Genomic DNA, 17,679 nt, shown 5'->3' on the forward strand with positions numbered 1-17,679 from the left:
AGAAAGGGACAAGGGCCTGCAGTGCCAGGACAAGGGGGGAGGAATGGCTTCCCTCTGCCAGAGGGCAGGGCTAGAGGGGATCTTGGAAAATCCTTTCCTGGGAGCCCTGGCACAGGGTGCCCAGAGCAGCTGTGGCTGCCCCTGGATCCCTGGCAGTGCCCAAGGCCAGGCTGGGCAGGGCTGGGAGCAGCCTGGGACAGGGGAAGGTGTCCCTGCCATGGCAGGGGTGGGAGGGATGGCACTGATGCTCTCCCCTGAACCACCCAGGGATTCTGTGAAAACCAATCTCAGAGAAAACTGCTCAAAGCCCCAGAACATCAGTCCAGCTCTCACTGAGGATCTGCTTTGCACTTCTGCACTCTCAGAGCCTCCTTGGGAGCAACAGCCCCATGATCACCCACGCACCAACACTGGAACTGCCCCCAGTGATCCCTCCAGTCTTTTCTAAAACCCTGTCCCCTCCAGGCCTCATCCAAACCCCAAAAGAGAGCTCAGACTGTCCTTTGAATGTCTCCTACAGGAATATCAGGAGAAGAAAAACCATCAATAGGAGCAGCCTGAGTGATTTTTGGAAGGAACTCTATGATGCAGTAAACATCTGGACTAGCTTCAAGTCTTAAGTTCTGAATTAGGAAGTTCTCTTTCTTCCAGAACAACTTTTAGTCACTCTTTCATGGCTGATGGAACAGCTCATGTGGGTAAGAATGGGAATGGCCAGATCCTGCCATTCTTGGCTGCAGCAGGATGTCCAGCCCAGCAACACTGGAAATGTGAAATTCCACTTTTCCTTTTGGACCTTGTGTGACCCTGCAGCCTCAGTGACACCATTCCAAAAGGGTCACAAACAAGGTGGGAATGGTGTGTGAGGGCAGGACACAGCCACCACAGCACTCAGCTGGGCTTGTGTCCATGGGGAGCTCCCTGTGTGCAGGGCTGGGCAGGCACTGGGGGACCCTGGAGCCCTGTGCTGACACAAGGGGCAGGCTCAGCCAGGGCTTGATCCTGCACAGCCTCCCTCAACATCTGCCCTTGAAAGGGCGCCCCATTCCCTGGTTTAACTCCCTTTGGGTGCCAGATGTGCAGGAGCTGCCCTGACCTGTGAAAGGATCCCCACTCCCTGGTTTTATTCCCTTTGGGAGCTGCCCTGCCCTGTGAAAGGATCCCCACTCCCTGGTTTTATTCCCTTTGGGAGCTGCCCTGCCCTGTGAAAGGATCCCCACTCCCTGGTTTTATTCCCTTTGGGAGCTGCCCTGCTGTGTGAAAGGATCCCCATTCCCTGGTTTTATTCCCTTTGGGAGCTGCCCTGCTGTGTGAAAGGATCCCCATTCCCTGGTTTCACTCCTTTAGGAGCTGCCCTGCTGTGTGAAAGGATCCCCACTCCCTGGTTTCACTCCTTTAGGAGCTGCCCTGCTGTGTGAAAGGATCCCCACTCCCTGGTTTTATTCCCTTTAGGAGCAGCCCTGCTGTGTGAAAGGATCCCCATTCCCTGGTTTTATTCCCTTTGGGAGCTGCCCTGCTGTGTGAAAGGATCCCCACTCCCCGGTTTCACTCCTTTAGGAGCAGCCCTGTAACAGCATCCCCCACTCCCCCGTTTCACTCCCTTTATCCCCCACACCCAGGAGCAGCCCAGCTCCATCCCCGGAGGGCAGGGAGGCCCTGGCTCACCGTGCTGCCCTCCACATGGCCCGTTTCTCGGCCTCCAGGGCCCGGCGTTCAGCCGGGGACAGCTCCTTGTCCTGCTGGGCCAGCAGCTCGGGGCTCTGCATCCGCAGCCGCTCCTGGTGCCGCCGCTCCGCCTTGGCCGTGCGCACCGGAGCGCCGGGCTCCGCCAGGGTTAACCTGACACAGAGGGGACAGGGGGCTCTGGGGGGCTGCAGGGCTCAGCCGGGCACGGGGGGCTGCAGGGACACCTGCCAGCTCTGCTCACCTGCCCCCCTGTGCACGGGAGCGCCAGGCTCTGCAAGGGTTAACCTGACACAGGGGGGACAGGGGGGCTGCAGGGCTCAGCCGGGCACGGGGGGCTGCAGGGCTCACCTGCCAGCTCTGCTCACCTGCCAGCTCTGCTCACCTGCCCTGTACCATGGCAGCCCTGCTCACCTGCCAGCTCTGCACACCTGCCCCCCTGTGCACAGGAGTGCTGGGCTCTGCAAGGGTTAACCTGACACAGAGGGGACAGGGGGCTCTAGGGGGCTGCAGGGCTCACCTGGCAGGCAGGGGCAGCTGGGGTCACCTGCCCCGTGCCACTGACAGCTCTGCTCACCTGCCAGCTCTGCTCACCTGCCTGGCAGGGGCAGCTCTGCTCACCTGCCCCGTGCCCCTGGCAGCTCTGCTAACTTGCCTGGTGCCACTGGCTGCCATGGATGGGGAGGACACAGGACCCAGGAAAACTCCTTGTAAGGAGTTTCTGGCTGGACGGGACTTGGACTGGCCTTGGAGCAATCCCCAAAGTGTCACAGACATCTTTTATGAAAAATCCTTCCCTTAGGATTTTTCCTCCTGAGAAGCTGAGAGGCCTCAGGAACAAGATGTAAACAATGGTTATCTGCTGCTGTGGGATGCAACAGGTGCATCTGTGATTGGTCTCATGTGGTTGTTTCTCATAAATGGCCAATCACAGTCAGCTGGCTCGAACTCTCTGTCCGAGCCACAAGCCTTTGTTATGATTCCTGCTTTTTCTACTCTTAGCCAGCCTTCTGATGAAATCCTTTCTTCTATTCTTTTAGCATAGTTTTAATGTAATATATATCATAAAATAATAAATCAAGCCTTCTGAAACACGGAGTCAGATCCTCGTCTCTTCCCTCATCCTTGGAGCCCTGTGAACACGGTCACACCGAAGGGCAGGGGGTTGAAACCAGAGAATCTTGCAGGTCCCTCCCACCCAACCCAACCCATGCTGGGTTCCATGAAGTTGGCTCTGCTCAGTTCCCCTCCCTCTGTCCCCCAGACCCTTCCCTGGCAGCCCCTGGCTGTTCAAAAGGAGCAACTCTGCAGCCCCTGCCCCACTCACCCCGACATGGAGTTGGTTCTGTGCTCAGGCTTGATCCCCTCCTCCAGGGAATTCCTCTGTGAGCTGCTGTTCTCACTGAGCTCCAAGGGCCTGGGAAAAAAACCCCTGTGAGCTGCAGCACCACGGGCTGCACACCCAGCCAGGGGCGGCACAGCTCCACCCCAGGAAAGCAACAACTGCTCCAGGGTGAAGTCACAGCCCTCTGTGACCTCTGCTGTGAACATTCCTGTGGGATCTCCTTAACATCCACACGAATATCAGAGCTCATTTCCTGCACCTGCAGGTCACCCAGCCACTCACACACACACACACACACACAATTTTTTCCTCAGTTTTCCTCATAAAAATATTTGTTGGGCTTTCTTTTCCTCTGGATCTCACCCTTCAGTCCTGGGAAGCAGGACCTCACACTTGGCTTTGTTAGATGTGGCACAAAGGGATTCCAAACAGAGGAAACCAAGAAAGATTCCCTGTGGAAACACTTGTCACTTGATCCTGATTTTATACCCTCATTAACAGATTAATTTGATTATTTTAAGTTCTTCCAATGAGATGGGCTATGGAGCTGCTCTGAGCACTGGAACCTGGCTGGGAGAGCTGGGGGTGTTCAGTTTATAGTGACACTCAGCTCTTTTACTGCTCAAGTTTAATTAAACTTCAGTTTCTCTCCCAGCATGAGGAAGATTATTTCAGGAAACACAGCTTCAGTCTCTTCCACTGCCTCCCTTGCATTCAAGCCTAAATAATAAACAACTGAAAGTCATCTGATGGACCCAGGCTTCCTGTTCTTCAGCACTGCACGTTTCAGGATGAGAACAAGCAGGGATCAGTGGGGCTTCCCAGAAAACCAAGGGGCTGTGTGTGACTGCTTTCCTCCTTGGAGCTGCCTCAGCTCAGAGGGGCAGGGGAAGTCTCAGGGCATCATGATGTGAGAAGCTCCTCCAGTGAGATTGGGCAGAAACAACAGAGAGAAATGAGATTGCACATGCCAGGGTGTGTTCTGCCACTGCGACTGAGAAGTGTTTGTGGAGAGGAGACTGTCTGTCCCAAAGGCTTCAAAGGCAGATAAGGACAGCTTCAGCTTTACTCCAGTGCATTCTGAATTTATCTGGAGCCTTTGAGAACCTTGTTCTCATTCCTCTGTTCTATGCCCAAGAATTAGAAAAAACCATCAAGGTAACCAGGAGGCCAAGTCCCAGAGAATGGGGAAACAAAAGCCTAAAAAACCCCCAAACCTGTTTTAGCATCACTTTATCATTCAGCTTATCCTGAAGCATCTGTCTCTAAAAATCAACCTCTCTCCACACCCTGGGGCACAGCTGAAGGAGCTGCTCCCTGGAAGAGTGAGATGCAAAATTTGGCCTTTTCTGTGCAGAAATCTCTGCCAGCCCTGTCCCCTGAGAGCTCCAGGGACACTCTGCCCGTGGGAGGTGCAGGGCTGCCTGCCCAGGGTGAGACAGAGTAGAAATTCTCCAGAGCAGAAATCCATTTTGATTTAGGTGAAATGTACATCTCTGAGTTGAGTCTGTGGTTAGAAATCACGGCTGTGTAGCCTGACTGCAAAGCCTGGGCTCAGGGAAACTGATTCAGTGAAGGACAGAGATAAGGGGGGGAACACAAGGTGATAAAGAGAAATAGAGAGACTGCTGTGAGAGCAGGTCAACCTGACCAAGGAATTCCTTCTGATAAAGAAGAACTAGCAGCAAATGTCACTCGAAATTCGTGAAAATGAATATGTATGAACCTATTGTGAAATTGTGTGCATATGTATTTGAGAGGGGGATAAAAAAGACCTGAAGTTCCCAGAGGTACGCATGTCTTTTAAGGAGAGTAATCTCCACATGTAATAATAAACATATCGGCTTTACAACTTGCACAAAAGTTGTGGGGTTTTGGTTATCTCTGCAAAACAAGGGTGCTGCCTTACCGAGCTGCTGGAGCCTGGCTGCTCCTTCCATTCAGCCTCTCCACCTTGTACTCCACGCCCTCGATGATGACGCTGGACTGCACGGCCTCGGGTGCCTGCCTGCCCTCCTCCTCCTCCTCCTCAGCTTCCTCCTCCAGCAGAAGGGCTCGCTGCTGCTGCAGCTTGCGGGCTGCCAGGGACACGGGAGGCAGCTCACAGCAGAGAGCACTGGCATTGAGCCCCCAGGGTGGGACTGTGGGGGGGTCCTGACACTCTGACAATGAACCCTCCAGGATGGGACCTCTGGGCAGGCCCTGACACTGAACCCCCAAGAGATTCAGTCCTGACAATGAACCCTCCAGGATGGGACCCCTTGGCAGGTCCTGGCACTGAACCCCCAAGAGATTCAGTCCTGACAATGAACCCTCCAGGATGGGACCCCTTGGCAGGTCCTGGCACTGAACCCCCAAGAGATTCAGTCCTGACAATGAACCCTCCAGGATGGGACCCCTTGGCAGGTCCTGGCACTGAACCCCCAAGAGATTCAGTCCTGACACTGAACCCTCCAGGATGGGACCTCTGGGCAGGCCCTGACACTGAACCCCTCTGGGCAGGTCCTGGCACAGAACCTGCAGGATGGGACCTGTGGGCAGGTCCTTCTCATCCTTGCAAGTCTGGGCTGTTTCAGTGCACCCCCTCTCCATGAACACCTTTGTTCGTCCACACTTCCACCAATGATGAAACAAACTCTGCATGGTTTCCTCAGCCCCCCCTTCCTTATCCACCAGATTTCCATCCCTGGACACCCAGGGCAGATTTCCCAGTGTTCTCAGCCTCACCCTGGAAATTGGGCACAGTCTCTCCTGCCCTTTTCCCAGAAGGAAGGAAGAGCCCTGGCAGTCTGCATCTGCCCCTGGCCTCCTGCAGGAGCCAAGGCTGGGTGCTGGTGCTGGCCCCACGTGTGGCAGTGGCCCTGGGGACAGCTCTGCTGTGAGCACACATCACCAGCGGGTCAGGGACAGAGGGGACAGGAGCAGGCAGCTCTCTGGGCAGGTGTCCTGCAGGTCACCCAGGGGTGCTCCTCAGGGCTCAGGCCTGGGGCCAGCTCAGGGCAAGATTAAAAATATTAAAAATATAAAATAATATTAAAATAAAAAATATTAAAAATAAATAAAAATCTGAAAAATATAAAAATAATATTAAATTTATTAATAAAATTAATAATTTAATCTGCATTCTGCAGGAGCTGAATGCAACAGTTGCACTCTGCTGCTGATGCCAAACTGGGAGCTGCTGGTGACTCTCTCAAGGGCCATGAAGCCTTACAGGAGGGTCCAGACAGGCTGGAACACTGTGCAACCATTAATGGCATGAAACTGAACCAAATGCCAGGTTCGGGTATGCTTTGGAGAGGAGTGGCTGGAGAGCTCAGTAAAAATGCTTTTGTCCACTTCACATTGTTCCTTATCACCTCCTAAAGCAACTATGGGTTGGACTCTATGATCTTTAAGGTCTCATCCAACTTAGTCATTCTGTGAACTCTCAAGCAAGAGGAAATGGCATCCAAAAGGAGAGCAGCAATGTAGCTCCTAGTGCAGCCCTGGAGCAGCACAGTGAGCTCTGAGCTCTGCTGCCAGGCCTGTGTGAGCTGGCACAGCCCCACTGTGTGTGCAGGGGCTTTACAAATGTCCCTGAAGGGTTAATTGCCAGCTGCAGAGCCCAGAGCAGGGACCCTGGAATGCTCCGGGGGCTGAAGCCCCTCTGCTCTGCAGGGAGAGCTGTGTGAGAGCTGGACTGCTCAGCCTGCAGAGGAGAGGGCTGCAGCACCCAGAGGGGCTCTGGGCACGGGCCTGGAGCGGGGATGGCTTCAGGGATGGCTGGGATTTGGGAAGGGACCCTGCCCAAGGAGCAGCTGTGGCTGCCCCATCCCTGGAAGTGTTCCAGGCCAGACTGGATGGGGCTGGGAGCCACTGGTCTGAGGCAAGGTGTTCTTGCCCATGGCAGGGCTGGCACTGAGTGGGTTAAAAGTCCCTCCAACCCAACCTAAACCCTTCTGTGATTCCATGACACAGGACACCTGAAACTACAGCACTTCACCAGCCCAGGAAGTATCACTGCAGCATGCACAGAATTCCTCAGCATTCACTTCAAATCATTCCCAGGCCTTACAATAACCACCCAGGGGCTTCTGGAAGTGCTGCATTTCTGTGGGAAAGGAATCCCTTAGCAGGACAAACCTCTGAGCACACCTTGCTACGTACCTTCCTCCTCTTTCATCTTCTTCAGGTCGTCCTCCCCCACCAGGGACACGCGCTTGGGAGGCTTGTCCAGGTGCTGCTGCTTCACCTCAATCTCAAAATACTTCTGCCTCTCACGGAAGGACCTCTGCTCAGGGCTGTGCTGGCCCCCAGGGCTGTGTGCGGCCACCTGCAAGAGCCAGACTGCTGCACGTGGGGCACACATGGGCACCCAGGCCCAGGGGGCACCCAGGGACACCATGGGGCACCCAGGGATAGCATGGGGCACCCAGGGATAGCATGGGGCACCCAGGGATAGCATGGGGCACCCAGGGACATGGGGCACCCAGGGACACCATGGGGCACCCAGAGACAGCATGGGGCACCCAGAGACACCATGGGGCACCCAGGGACAGCATGGGGCACCCAGGGACAGCATGGGGCACTCAGAGACAGCATGGGGCACCCAGGCCCAGGGGGCACCCAGGGACAGCATGGGGCACCCAGGGACATGGGGCACCCAGGGACACCATGGGGCACCCAGGGACACCATGGGGCACCCAGGGACAGCATGGGGCACCCAGAGACAGCATGGGGCACCCAGGGACATGGGGCACCCAGGGACAGCATGGGGCACCCAGGGACAGCATGGGGCACTCAGAGACACCATGGGGCACCCAGAGACAGGGGGCACCCAGAGACAGGGGGCACCCAGAGACACCATGGGGCACCCAGGGACAGCATGGGGAACCCAGGGACACCATGGGGCACCCAGGGACAGGGGGCACACAGGGACAGGAGGCACCCAGGGACAGCACTGACCACCCAGAGACACCATGGGGCACCCAGGGACACCATGGGGCACCCAGGGACAGCATGGGGCACCCAGGGACAGGGGGCACCCAGGGACAGCATGGGGCACTCAGAGACAGCATGGGGCACCCAGGGATAGCATGGGGCACCCAGAGACACCATGGGGCACCCAGGGACAGCATGGGGCACCCAGGGATAGCATGGGGCACCCAGAGACACCATGGGGCACCCAGGGACAGGGGGCACCCAGGGACAGGAGGCACCCAGGGACAGGAGGCACCCAGGGACAGCATGGGGCACCCAGAGACAACATGGGGCACCCAGGAACATGGGGCACCCAGGGACAGCATGGGGCACCCAGGAACATGGGGCACCCAGGGACAGCATGGGGCACCCAGGGACAGGAGGCACCCAGGGACAGCATGGGGCACCCAGGGACAGCATGGGGCACCCAGGGATAGCACTGCCCACCCAGGGACAGGGGGCACCCAGGGACAGCATGGGGCACCCAGGAACAGCATGGGGCACCCAGGGACACCATGGGACACCCAGGGACACCATGGGGCACCCAGAGCCAGCACTGCCCACTCTCCCCATGCCACCCCATCCCTTCTCTGCCAGCTGCCCCATCCCCTCAGTTCTCAGTTTGCCCCATCCCCTCAGTTCTCAGTTTGCCCCATCCCCTCAGCTCTCCCTCTGCCCCATCCCCTCAGTTCTCACTCTGCCCCATCCCCTCAGCTCTCCCTCTGCCCCATCCCCTCAGTTCTCACTCTGCCCCATCCCCTCAGTTCTCCCTCTGCCCCATCCCCTCAGTTCTCACTCTGCCCCATCCCCTCAGTTCTCCCTCTGTCCCATCCCCTCAGCTCTCACTCTGCCCCATCCCCTCAGTTCTCAGTTTGCCCCATCCCCTCAGTTCTCAGTTTGCCCCATCCCCTCAGTTCTCACTCTGCCCCATCCCCTCAGTTCTCACTCTGCCCCATCCCCTCAGTTCTCCCTCTGCCCCATCCCCTCAGTTCTCACTCTGCCCCATCCCCTCAGTTCTCCCTCTGTCCCATCCCCTCAGCTCTCACTCTGCCCCATCCCCTCAGTTCTCAGTTTGCCCCATCCCCTCAGTTCTCAGTTTGCCCCATCCCCTCAGTTCTCACTCTGCCCCATCCTCTCCTCCTCCCCAGCCCTCCCACACCGTGACCCCTTCTCCCCACCCACACCCCCATGACTCCCACCCTTCCCAGCCCCAGCACTCACCTCCAAGGCCAGTTTGGTGTTTTCTGTGCTGCTCTGACCAGACAGTTCCTAAGGACAGAGAGAAACAAGCATGTTCCAAACGGAGAGGTTCCAGCCGTGTGCCCCAAGGCCAGACAGCTGACACAGGTCCCCAGGCTGTCCCAGAATTCACACAGATTTAACAAGGCTTAGCAATGGTCAGGAATGAGGATTTATGGTAAACTGAGGGTTAAACAGAACCAGGTGTGACAACTTCTGAAGGCAGAAACTGAGAATCACAGGGAACAGGCAGCAAACAGGAGCAGGGGCTGAGCTAGGGCTGGAGGGGGTTCACAGGAGCTGGCAGGAGCCACTCACACTTTGCTTACATCAAAGACACAACCACCCAAAATTTACTTTAAAGAAGCAGAGATGCCGTCAGAAAGACTGAAATCTGTATTTAGTGGGATGCATAACAGAATATTGGATGAACAAAACTACAGGGGGAGGAAACTGATCCCCAAAATCCATCTGTTAACCAGGAATCCATAGGGGCAAACTGAGAACTGCAAACTGGTTATGGGAAAGAAGGAAGTTTTACAATTAGACAAACTGAAATGACCCAAAAAGAGAGAGCAAGGAGATGATCTCTGGCTTTATCCAAACGCTCCAAAAACTAATTCAGAATTCAGAACTTGAGTGGATCTGCCTGAGCAACCTCCTACCACTCTGGAGATGTTTGACCAATGCTCTTAGGCCCATGGTGGGGTTCCTGGGGGTGTCCTGAGCTGGACCTGATGATCCTTGTGGGACCCTTCCAACTCAGGATGTTCCAGGATTCTGGGATTCCAGGATTTCAACACCCAAGGCTGCCCTGCTTTGCAGAGGGAACTGACACAATGACCTCCAAGTTCTCAGCTAGCCTGGACTGTTCCAGGATTCAGCTAGGTGGCAGGGAAAAGGAAGAATCCCAGTGAAGATCAAAATCTATACAAAAATGTCTCAGCACAGGTTTAGCCTGGCCCTGGAGTCTGGAATTTCAGAGTTCCTTTGCATGGCTGTAGACCAGTATCCCAATGTACAGGGAGAACAACAATGCTTGAGATGCCATGAGCTTCCAGGACCTGACACAGACCTTGCCAGGATGAACACCTGCACTATCCACACACTCCAGCAGGACCTGACACAGACAGCACCAAGCCAGGATGAACATCTGCATCACCAACACAGGGCCCTGCCAGGGTGAACATCTGCATCACCAACACAGGATCCTGCCAGGGTGAACATCTGCATCACCCACACAGGATCCTGCCAGGGTGAACATCTGCATCACCCACACAGGATCCTGCCAGGGTGAACATCTGCACCATCCACACAGGACCCTGCCAGGGTGAACATCTGCATCACCAACACAGGGCCCTGCCAGGGTGAACATCTGCATCACCAACACAGGATCCTGCCAGGGTGAACATCTGCACCATCCACACAGGACCCTGCCAGGGTGAACATCTGCATCACCAACACAGGGCCCTGCCAGGGTGAACATCTGCATCACCAACACAGGATCCTGCCAGGGTGAACATCCCATCCCCAACACAGGATCCTGCCAGGATGAACATCTGCATCATCCACACAGGATCCTGCCAGGGTGAACATCTGCATCACCCACACAGGGCCCTGCCAGGATGAACATCCCATCCCCAACACAGGATCCTGCCAGGGTGAACATCTGCATCATCCACACAGGATCCTGCCAGGATGAACATCTGCATCACCAACACAGGACCCTGCCAGGGTGAACATCCCATCCCCAACACAGGATCCTGCCAGGGTGAACATCTGCATCACCAACACAGGACCCTGCCAGGGTGAACATCTGCATCACCAACACAGGACCCTGCCAGGGTGAACATCTGCATCACCCACACAGGGCCCTGCCAGGATGAACATCCCATCCCCAACACAGGATCCTGCCAGGGTGAACATCTGCATCCCCAACACAGGATCCTGCCAGGGTGAACATCTCACCAACACAGGGCCCTGCCAGGGTGAACATCTGCATCACCAACACAGGACCCTGCCAGGATGAACATCTGCATCACCCACACAGGGCCCTGCCAGGGTGAACATCTGCATCACCCACACAGGGCCCTGCCAGGATGAACATCCCATCCCCAACACAGGATCCTGCCAGGGTGAACATCTGCATCATCCACACAGGATCCTGCCAGGATGAACATCTGCATCACCAACACAGCGCCCTGCCAGGGTGAACATCTGCATCACCAACACAGGATCCTGCCAGAGTGAACATCTGCATCACCAACACAGGACCCTGCCAGGGTGAACATCCCATCCCCAACACAGGATCCTGCCAGGGTGAACATCCCATCCCCAACAGAGGATCCTGCCAGGGTGAACATCTGCATCACCCACACAGGGCCCTGCCAGGGTGAACATCCCATCCCCAACACAGGATCCTGCCAGGGTGAACATCTGCATCACCAACACAGGGCCCTGCCAGGGTGAACATCTGCATCACCCACACAGGACCCTGCCAGGGTGAACATCTGCATCACCAACACAGGATCCTGCCAGGGTGAACATCTGCATCACCCACACAGGACCCTGCCAGGGTGAACATCTGCATCACCCACACAGGACCCTGCCAGGGTGAACATCTGCACCATCCACACACTCCAGCAGGACCTGACACACACTGGACCCTGCCAGGGGGACCATCCCATCCCCAGCCCCTCCAGCTCCCCCAGGCCCTCGCTGTGTCCCCAGCTGTCCCTGAGAGCACACACCCCCCGTCCTGGCCTGCTGAGCCCCGGGCTGGTGCCACCAGGGCTGGGTTACCTGTGTCCCCAGCAGGGGCTGGGACAGGGGCACTGCTGCAAAGGTCTTGTAGGCCTGCTTGACATTGATGGGCACCTCGTCAGGGGACGGTGGCGACGGCGGCGATGGCTTTGGCTACGGGGACAGACAGACAGACAGACAGACAGGAGGCAAAGGTGAGCACAGGTTGGGGGAAAACCCACACGGGGGAAACACAGCCTGACTCTTGGCCTGCAGAGCCTGGTGAGGGGGATAGGGAAGGAATAGGTCAGGGAACACGTAAGGGATCTGTGAGCCTTGGGAAGCCAATCTCAGCCTCTGCTGCTGAGCCCCGGGCAGGAGCAGCAGGAGCAGAGCACTGCACACACACACTGCACCCAGCAGCACGAGGGTCACAGCCTGTTCTGTTCCATGGACAGTGAAGGAATGGTGCTTTTGGTGGCACAGACCTTCACTGACCTGATGGGAATGTTGTGACAGATCCTCTGGCCAAGGGCACGTTGCTGTCCCAGTCCTTGAGGATTTACACCCAATTCAACCAGCCAGTGCCTACCTGAATCAGGGCTTTTTGGGCTAGAACAGGACAGCCACACATTGATTTCTATTTAGGGCTGAACAAGAGTCCCTCTAGCGGAAGGTCTTTAAGGTCTCTCCCAACCCAAAGCACCCTGTGATTCCAGGATCTGATCCAGGGATCTGTGATGGGGAGGAGATCTGCCTTTGATCTCAAATTTTCCTTTGCAGAATTCCACTTACTGGGGAGCATCTGACAAGCTCTGAGGGGACTTTCCTAGTGCCTGTCACTGTCTTTGCTGGTCCCTTCCTTACCCACCTTCCCTGTGAGCCCTCCTGCAGCACTGGGGGGACCCGCTCCAAGCATCACAGAAATGGAAGGGGTGGGGGCAATGTCACCACAACCTTCCTCCTCCTCCTGGAAAGGAAATCCCCTCCAGCTGCTCATCCTTCCAGCTGCACTAACCCAGTTCTGGTTCTGGTTTTTCTTAGTCCTGGACTAGGGCTAAACAATGCTAAAGGACAGCACAGTGAGGTCAGGAGAGCTGTGAAATGTGAACCATGTCCAGTTCCATGGGTTCTGTACAGCTGTTTGCCTGCAAATCAGGTCTCTGCTCTGGTATCCCACTGCACCAGCTCCAGCAGGGACAGAAGGGCTGGATTCACGGAATCTCACCCAGCATGGTTTGTGTGGCAAGGGACTGAAAGCCCATCCAGTCATGGGCAGAGACACCTTCCACTATTCCTTCCCCTTTTATACTGAAGGGACACAGGTCTTGCCTCGTGACAAAGACAAAAACACCTGAATTTTTCTCTCCTATCAACAAACAGCCCCAGGAACATGAACCTTTCAAAACCAATCAGGACACATGGTGACCACACCAGGGTGACCAGGACACGTGGTGATCACACCAGAGTGACCAGGACACGTGGTCACCAAACCAGGGTAAGCAGGACATGTGATCACCACACCAGGGTGACCAGGACACGTGGTCACCACACCAGAGTGACCAGGACATGTGGTCACCAAACCAGAATGACCAGGACATGTGATCACCACACCAGGGTGACCAGGACATGTGGTCACCACACCAGAGTGACCAGGACATGTGATCACCACACCAGAATGACCAGGACATGTGATCACCACACCAGGGTGACCAGGCACGTGGTCACCAAACCAGAATGACCAGGACATGTGGTCACCACACCAGAGTGACCAGGCACGTGGTCACCACACCAGAGTGACCAGGCACGTGGTCACCAAGCAGAGTGACCAGGACATGTGATCACCACACCAGAGTGACCAGGACATGTGATCACCACACCAGGGTGACCAGGACATGTGGTCACCAAGCAGAGTGACCAGGACATGTGATCACCACACCAGGGTGACCAGGACATGTGATCACCACACCAGGGTGACCAGGCACGTGGTCACCAAGCAGAGTGACCAGGACATGTGGTCACCAAACCAGAATGACCAGGACATGTGGTCACCAAACCAGAGTGACCAGGCACGTGGTCACCACACCAGAGTGACCAGGACATGTGGTCACCAAACCAGAATGACCAGGACATGTGGTCACCACACCAGAGTGACCAGGCACGTGGTCACCACACCAGAGTGACCAGGCACGTGGTCACCAAGCAGAGTGACCAGGACATGTGATCACCACACCAGAGTGACCAGGACATGTGATCACCACACCAGGGTGACCAGGACATGTGGTCACCAAGCAGAGTGACCAGGACATGTGATCACCACACCAGGGTGACCAGGACATGTGATCACCACACCAGAGTGACCAGGACATGTGATCACCACACCAGGGTGACCAGGCACATGGTCACCAAGCAGAGCTACCTTGGGGAGGTTCCTGCCCCCTGACACGGCTCTGCAGCCACCCGGGGCAGACACAGGGCTCTGGGGAGGGGTCCCTGGCCACTTACAGAGCTGTGGGTCCTGAAGCAGGGCTGGGGCTGCTGGAAGGGGTTGGGGCTGTCCCCCTCCTCGGCCCTGAGTGCCACAGCAGCGCTCGGTCGCACGCGGGAGAGCGGCTGGATGACGCCAGGCTTGGTCTGCTGGTGCCAGGACAGCGTGGGCAGGGCACAGGAGGACAAGGGGGGAGAAAGAGAAGAGAAACGAGCAGTTAGGGCAGGGAGGTGTCTGCCATGCAGGTGAATAAACAAACCCATGCAAATCCATGCACCCCCACTCCTGTCCTCGGCCGCGCTGCCTGCTCCAGCTCCTGGAGCCAACACCAAAGGAGACTCAGCCAAGGAAGGGTCACACAGCACCACTGGACTGCAGGAAGGCCAGGACAAAAGGAAGCACCTGCCAGACCAGCAGCAGCTACAAGGGTTGGCAGGGTAAGGTATGTGTGACCAAGCTCAGAAAATGTGAGCACCAGGGATGGAAAGAGGGAAACATCAGCCAGGAATGGGAATTGGCAGAAGCTGTGGATGGAAGTGAACCAGACTGGGTCTGATGAGAAATGCAGTTACTGGAGCAGAGGTGAGAGGCTAAAACCTCTCCTAGATGCCACCATCACTGCTGGATGTTGTGTGAAAGTGAGCAAAGCACCTGCAAGTGGCGAGAGTGGCACAGGAACTGGGTAAGCCAGCAAAACCTGCAGAAGGGGAAACAGCAATAAAAGCTGCAAAAACAGCTAGGCTGGGTGTTCAGATGGACCATATTTGAGACCTGATGCATTTGTACAAACTCGAGGCATGGTGGAGGACTGGAGGAGACAGAATAGGAGCCAAGAGGAGGAAGGAACAAGCTCCATGTGCTGGGGGATGCACAGGGGCAGCACAGTCAGGTCTCATGGCAGCTGTACTCACTGATTTACTGTCATCCTGCGATGTTATGAAGTTAATGGAAGCCTGCAAACAGAAATACAGGGGTAAATCTGGAGTCTGGAAGCCTTTGTTTACCCCTGCCCCACTGCCCAGCCTGTGTGGGGAGCTCAGGTCCCACAGAACCCCCAGCACCTGCCTCTTCAGGTGAGGACAGCCCACCTGCATGAGCCTCTCCCAGCCCCTGTGCTGTGTGAGGAGACCCTCACAGCTCTGCAAACCTCCAAACTCTGACCCCAGCTCTGGGACAGCCCTGGCTTGTGGGCACAGCCCCTGCTCCTGGGCACAGCCTGGGCACAGCCCCTGCTCCTGATCCCTGGACACATCTCCAGGTCCTGGCTCATGGTCACAGTCCCTGCTCCTGTCTCCTGCTCACATCCCCTGCTCCTGGTCCCTGCTCACATCCCCTGCTCCTGGACACATCCCCTGCTCCTGGTCACATTCCCTGCTCACATCCCCTGCTCCTGGTCCCTGGCACATCCCCTGCTCCTGGTCCATGGCACACTCCCTGGGCATATCCCCTGCTCCTGGGCACAGCCCTGCTCCTGGTCCTGGTCCCTGGACACATCTCCAGCTCCTGGTCCCTGGTCACAGTCCCTGCTCCTGTCTCCTGCTCACATCCCCTGCTCCTGGTCCCTGGTCACATCCCCTGCTCCTGGTCACATTCCCTGCTCACATCCCCTGCTCCTGGGCACAGCCCTGCTCCTGGTCCTGGTCCCTGGACACATCTCCAGCTCCTGGTCCATGGTCGCAGTCCCTGCTCGTGTCTCTGCTCACACCCCTGCTCCTGGTCCCTGGGCACATCCCCTGGGCACATCCCCTGGGCACATTCCCTGCTCCTGGTCCCTGGGCACATCCCCTGGGCACATTCCCTGCTCCTGGTCCCTGGGCACATCCCCTGGGCACATTCCCTGCTCCTGGTCCATGGCACATCCCCTGGGCACATTCCCTGCTCCTGGTCCATGGCACATCCCCTGGGCACATCCCCTGGGCACATCCCCTGGGCACATCCCCTGCTCCTCGTCCCTGGGCACATCCCCTGGGCACATTCCCTGCTCCTGGTCCCTGGGCACATCCCCTGGGCACATCCCCTGCTCCTGGGCACATCCCCTGGGCACATTCCCTGCTCCTGGTCCCTGGGCACATCCCCTGGGCACATTCCCTGCTCCTGGTCCCTGGGCACACCCCCTGGGCACATCCCCTGGTCCTGGTCCCTGGCACATCCCCTGGGCACATCCCCTGCTCCTGGTAACATTCCCTGCTCACATCCCCTGCTCCTGGTCCCTGGGCACATCCCCTGGGCACATCCCCTGCTCCTGGTCCCTGGCACACCCCCTGGGCACATTCCCTGCTCCTGGTCCATGGGCACATCCCCTGGGCACATTCCCTGCTCCTGGTCCCTGGGCACATCCCCTGGGCACATCCCCTGCTCCTGGTCCCTGGGCACATCCCCTGGGCACATCCCCTGCTCCTGGTCCCTGGCACACCCCCTGGGCACATTCCCTGCTCCTGGTCCATGGGCACATCCCCTGGGCACATTCCCTGCTCCTGGTCCCTGGGCACATCCCCTGGGCACATCCCCTGCTCCTGGTCCCTGGGCACATCCCCTGGGCACATCCCCTGCTCCTGGTCCCTGGCACACCCCCTGGGCACATTCCCTGCTCCTGGTCCATGGGCACATCCCCTGGGCACATTCCCTGCTCCTGGTCCCTGGGCACATCCCCTGGGCACATTCCCTGCTCCTGGTCCCTGGGCACATCCCCATGACACATCCCCTGCTCCTGGTCCCTGGCACACCCCCTGGGCACATCCCCTGGTCCATGGCACATTCCCTGGGCACATTCCCTGCTCCTGGTCCCTGGCACACCCCCTGGGCACATTCCCTGGGCACATGCCCACCCTGCACACCTGCCCCAGCCCGAGCAAAGCCGTTCCCCCCCAGCTCCTGCCCAAGCACTGGCGGTGCCACCACAGCAGCAGCTGACAGGGAGCAGCCCCTTGAGCCTCGGGTGACACCGGGGTGCTGCTCCCCGGGGAAACCCAGGGGATGCTGAGCCCCCAAGGGGATGCCAGGTCCCCGTGGGGATGTTGAGTCCCCGAGGAGATGCCGGGTCCTCGTGGGGATGTTGGGTCTCTGTAGGGTCCCCGTGGGGATGCCAGGATCCTGTGGGGATGTTTGGTCCCCATGGGGATGCCGGGTCCCCGTTGGGATGCCAGGCCCCCGTGTGCCCCCGTGGGCCATGGGGCTGGCGCAGGGCAGTGCAGGAGCTGGGCAGTGCAGCAGCAGCAGTGGA

The 17,679-nt window shown here is 57.4% G+C and overlaps 1 protein-coding gene across 12 annotated transcripts in view; it reads right to left on the reverse strand.

Annotated features, from left to right (window-relative positions):
* The window catches only part of LOC118700089 (protein scribble homolog), a 68,310-nt gene that overhangs the window by 15,626 nt on the left and 35,005 nt on the right, over positions 1-17,679 (reverse strand). For 9 of the 12 annotated variants that reach the window (XM_036404426.2, XM_036404424.2, XM_036404425.2 and 6 more), the window contains 8 exons: positions 15,371-15,412; positions 14,477-14,608; positions 12,032-12,145; positions 9,212-9,259; positions 7,178-7,343; positions 4,938-5,106; positions 3,011-3,100; positions 1,666-1,839 (listed from right to left, as the gene is read on the reverse strand). In XM_036404426.2, coding sequence (XP_036260319.1) covers positions 1,666-1,839; positions 3,011-3,100; positions 4,938-5,106; positions 7,178-7,343; positions 9,212-9,259; positions 12,032-12,145; positions 14,477-14,608; positions 15,371-15,412 — 935 coding nt within the window. The remainder of the gene's footprint in view (positions 1-1,665; positions 1,840-3,010; positions 3,101-4,937; positions 5,107-7,177; positions 7,344-9,211; positions 9,260-12,031; positions 12,146-14,476; positions 14,609-15,370; positions 15,413-17,679) is intronic. The other 3 variants (XM_036404420.2, XM_036404429.2, XM_036404422.2) reach the window with 1 other exon arrangement.

The sequence above is a fragment of the Molothrus ater genome, chromosome 1, assembly GCF_012460135.2.
Source record: "Molothrus ater isolate BHLD 08-10-18 breed brown headed cowbird chromosome 1, BPBGC_Mater_1.1, whole genome shotgun sequence".
In the NCBI taxonomy this organism is placed as follows: domain Eukaryota; kingdom Metazoa; phylum Chordata; class Aves; order Passeriformes; family Icteridae; genus Molothrus; species Molothrus ater.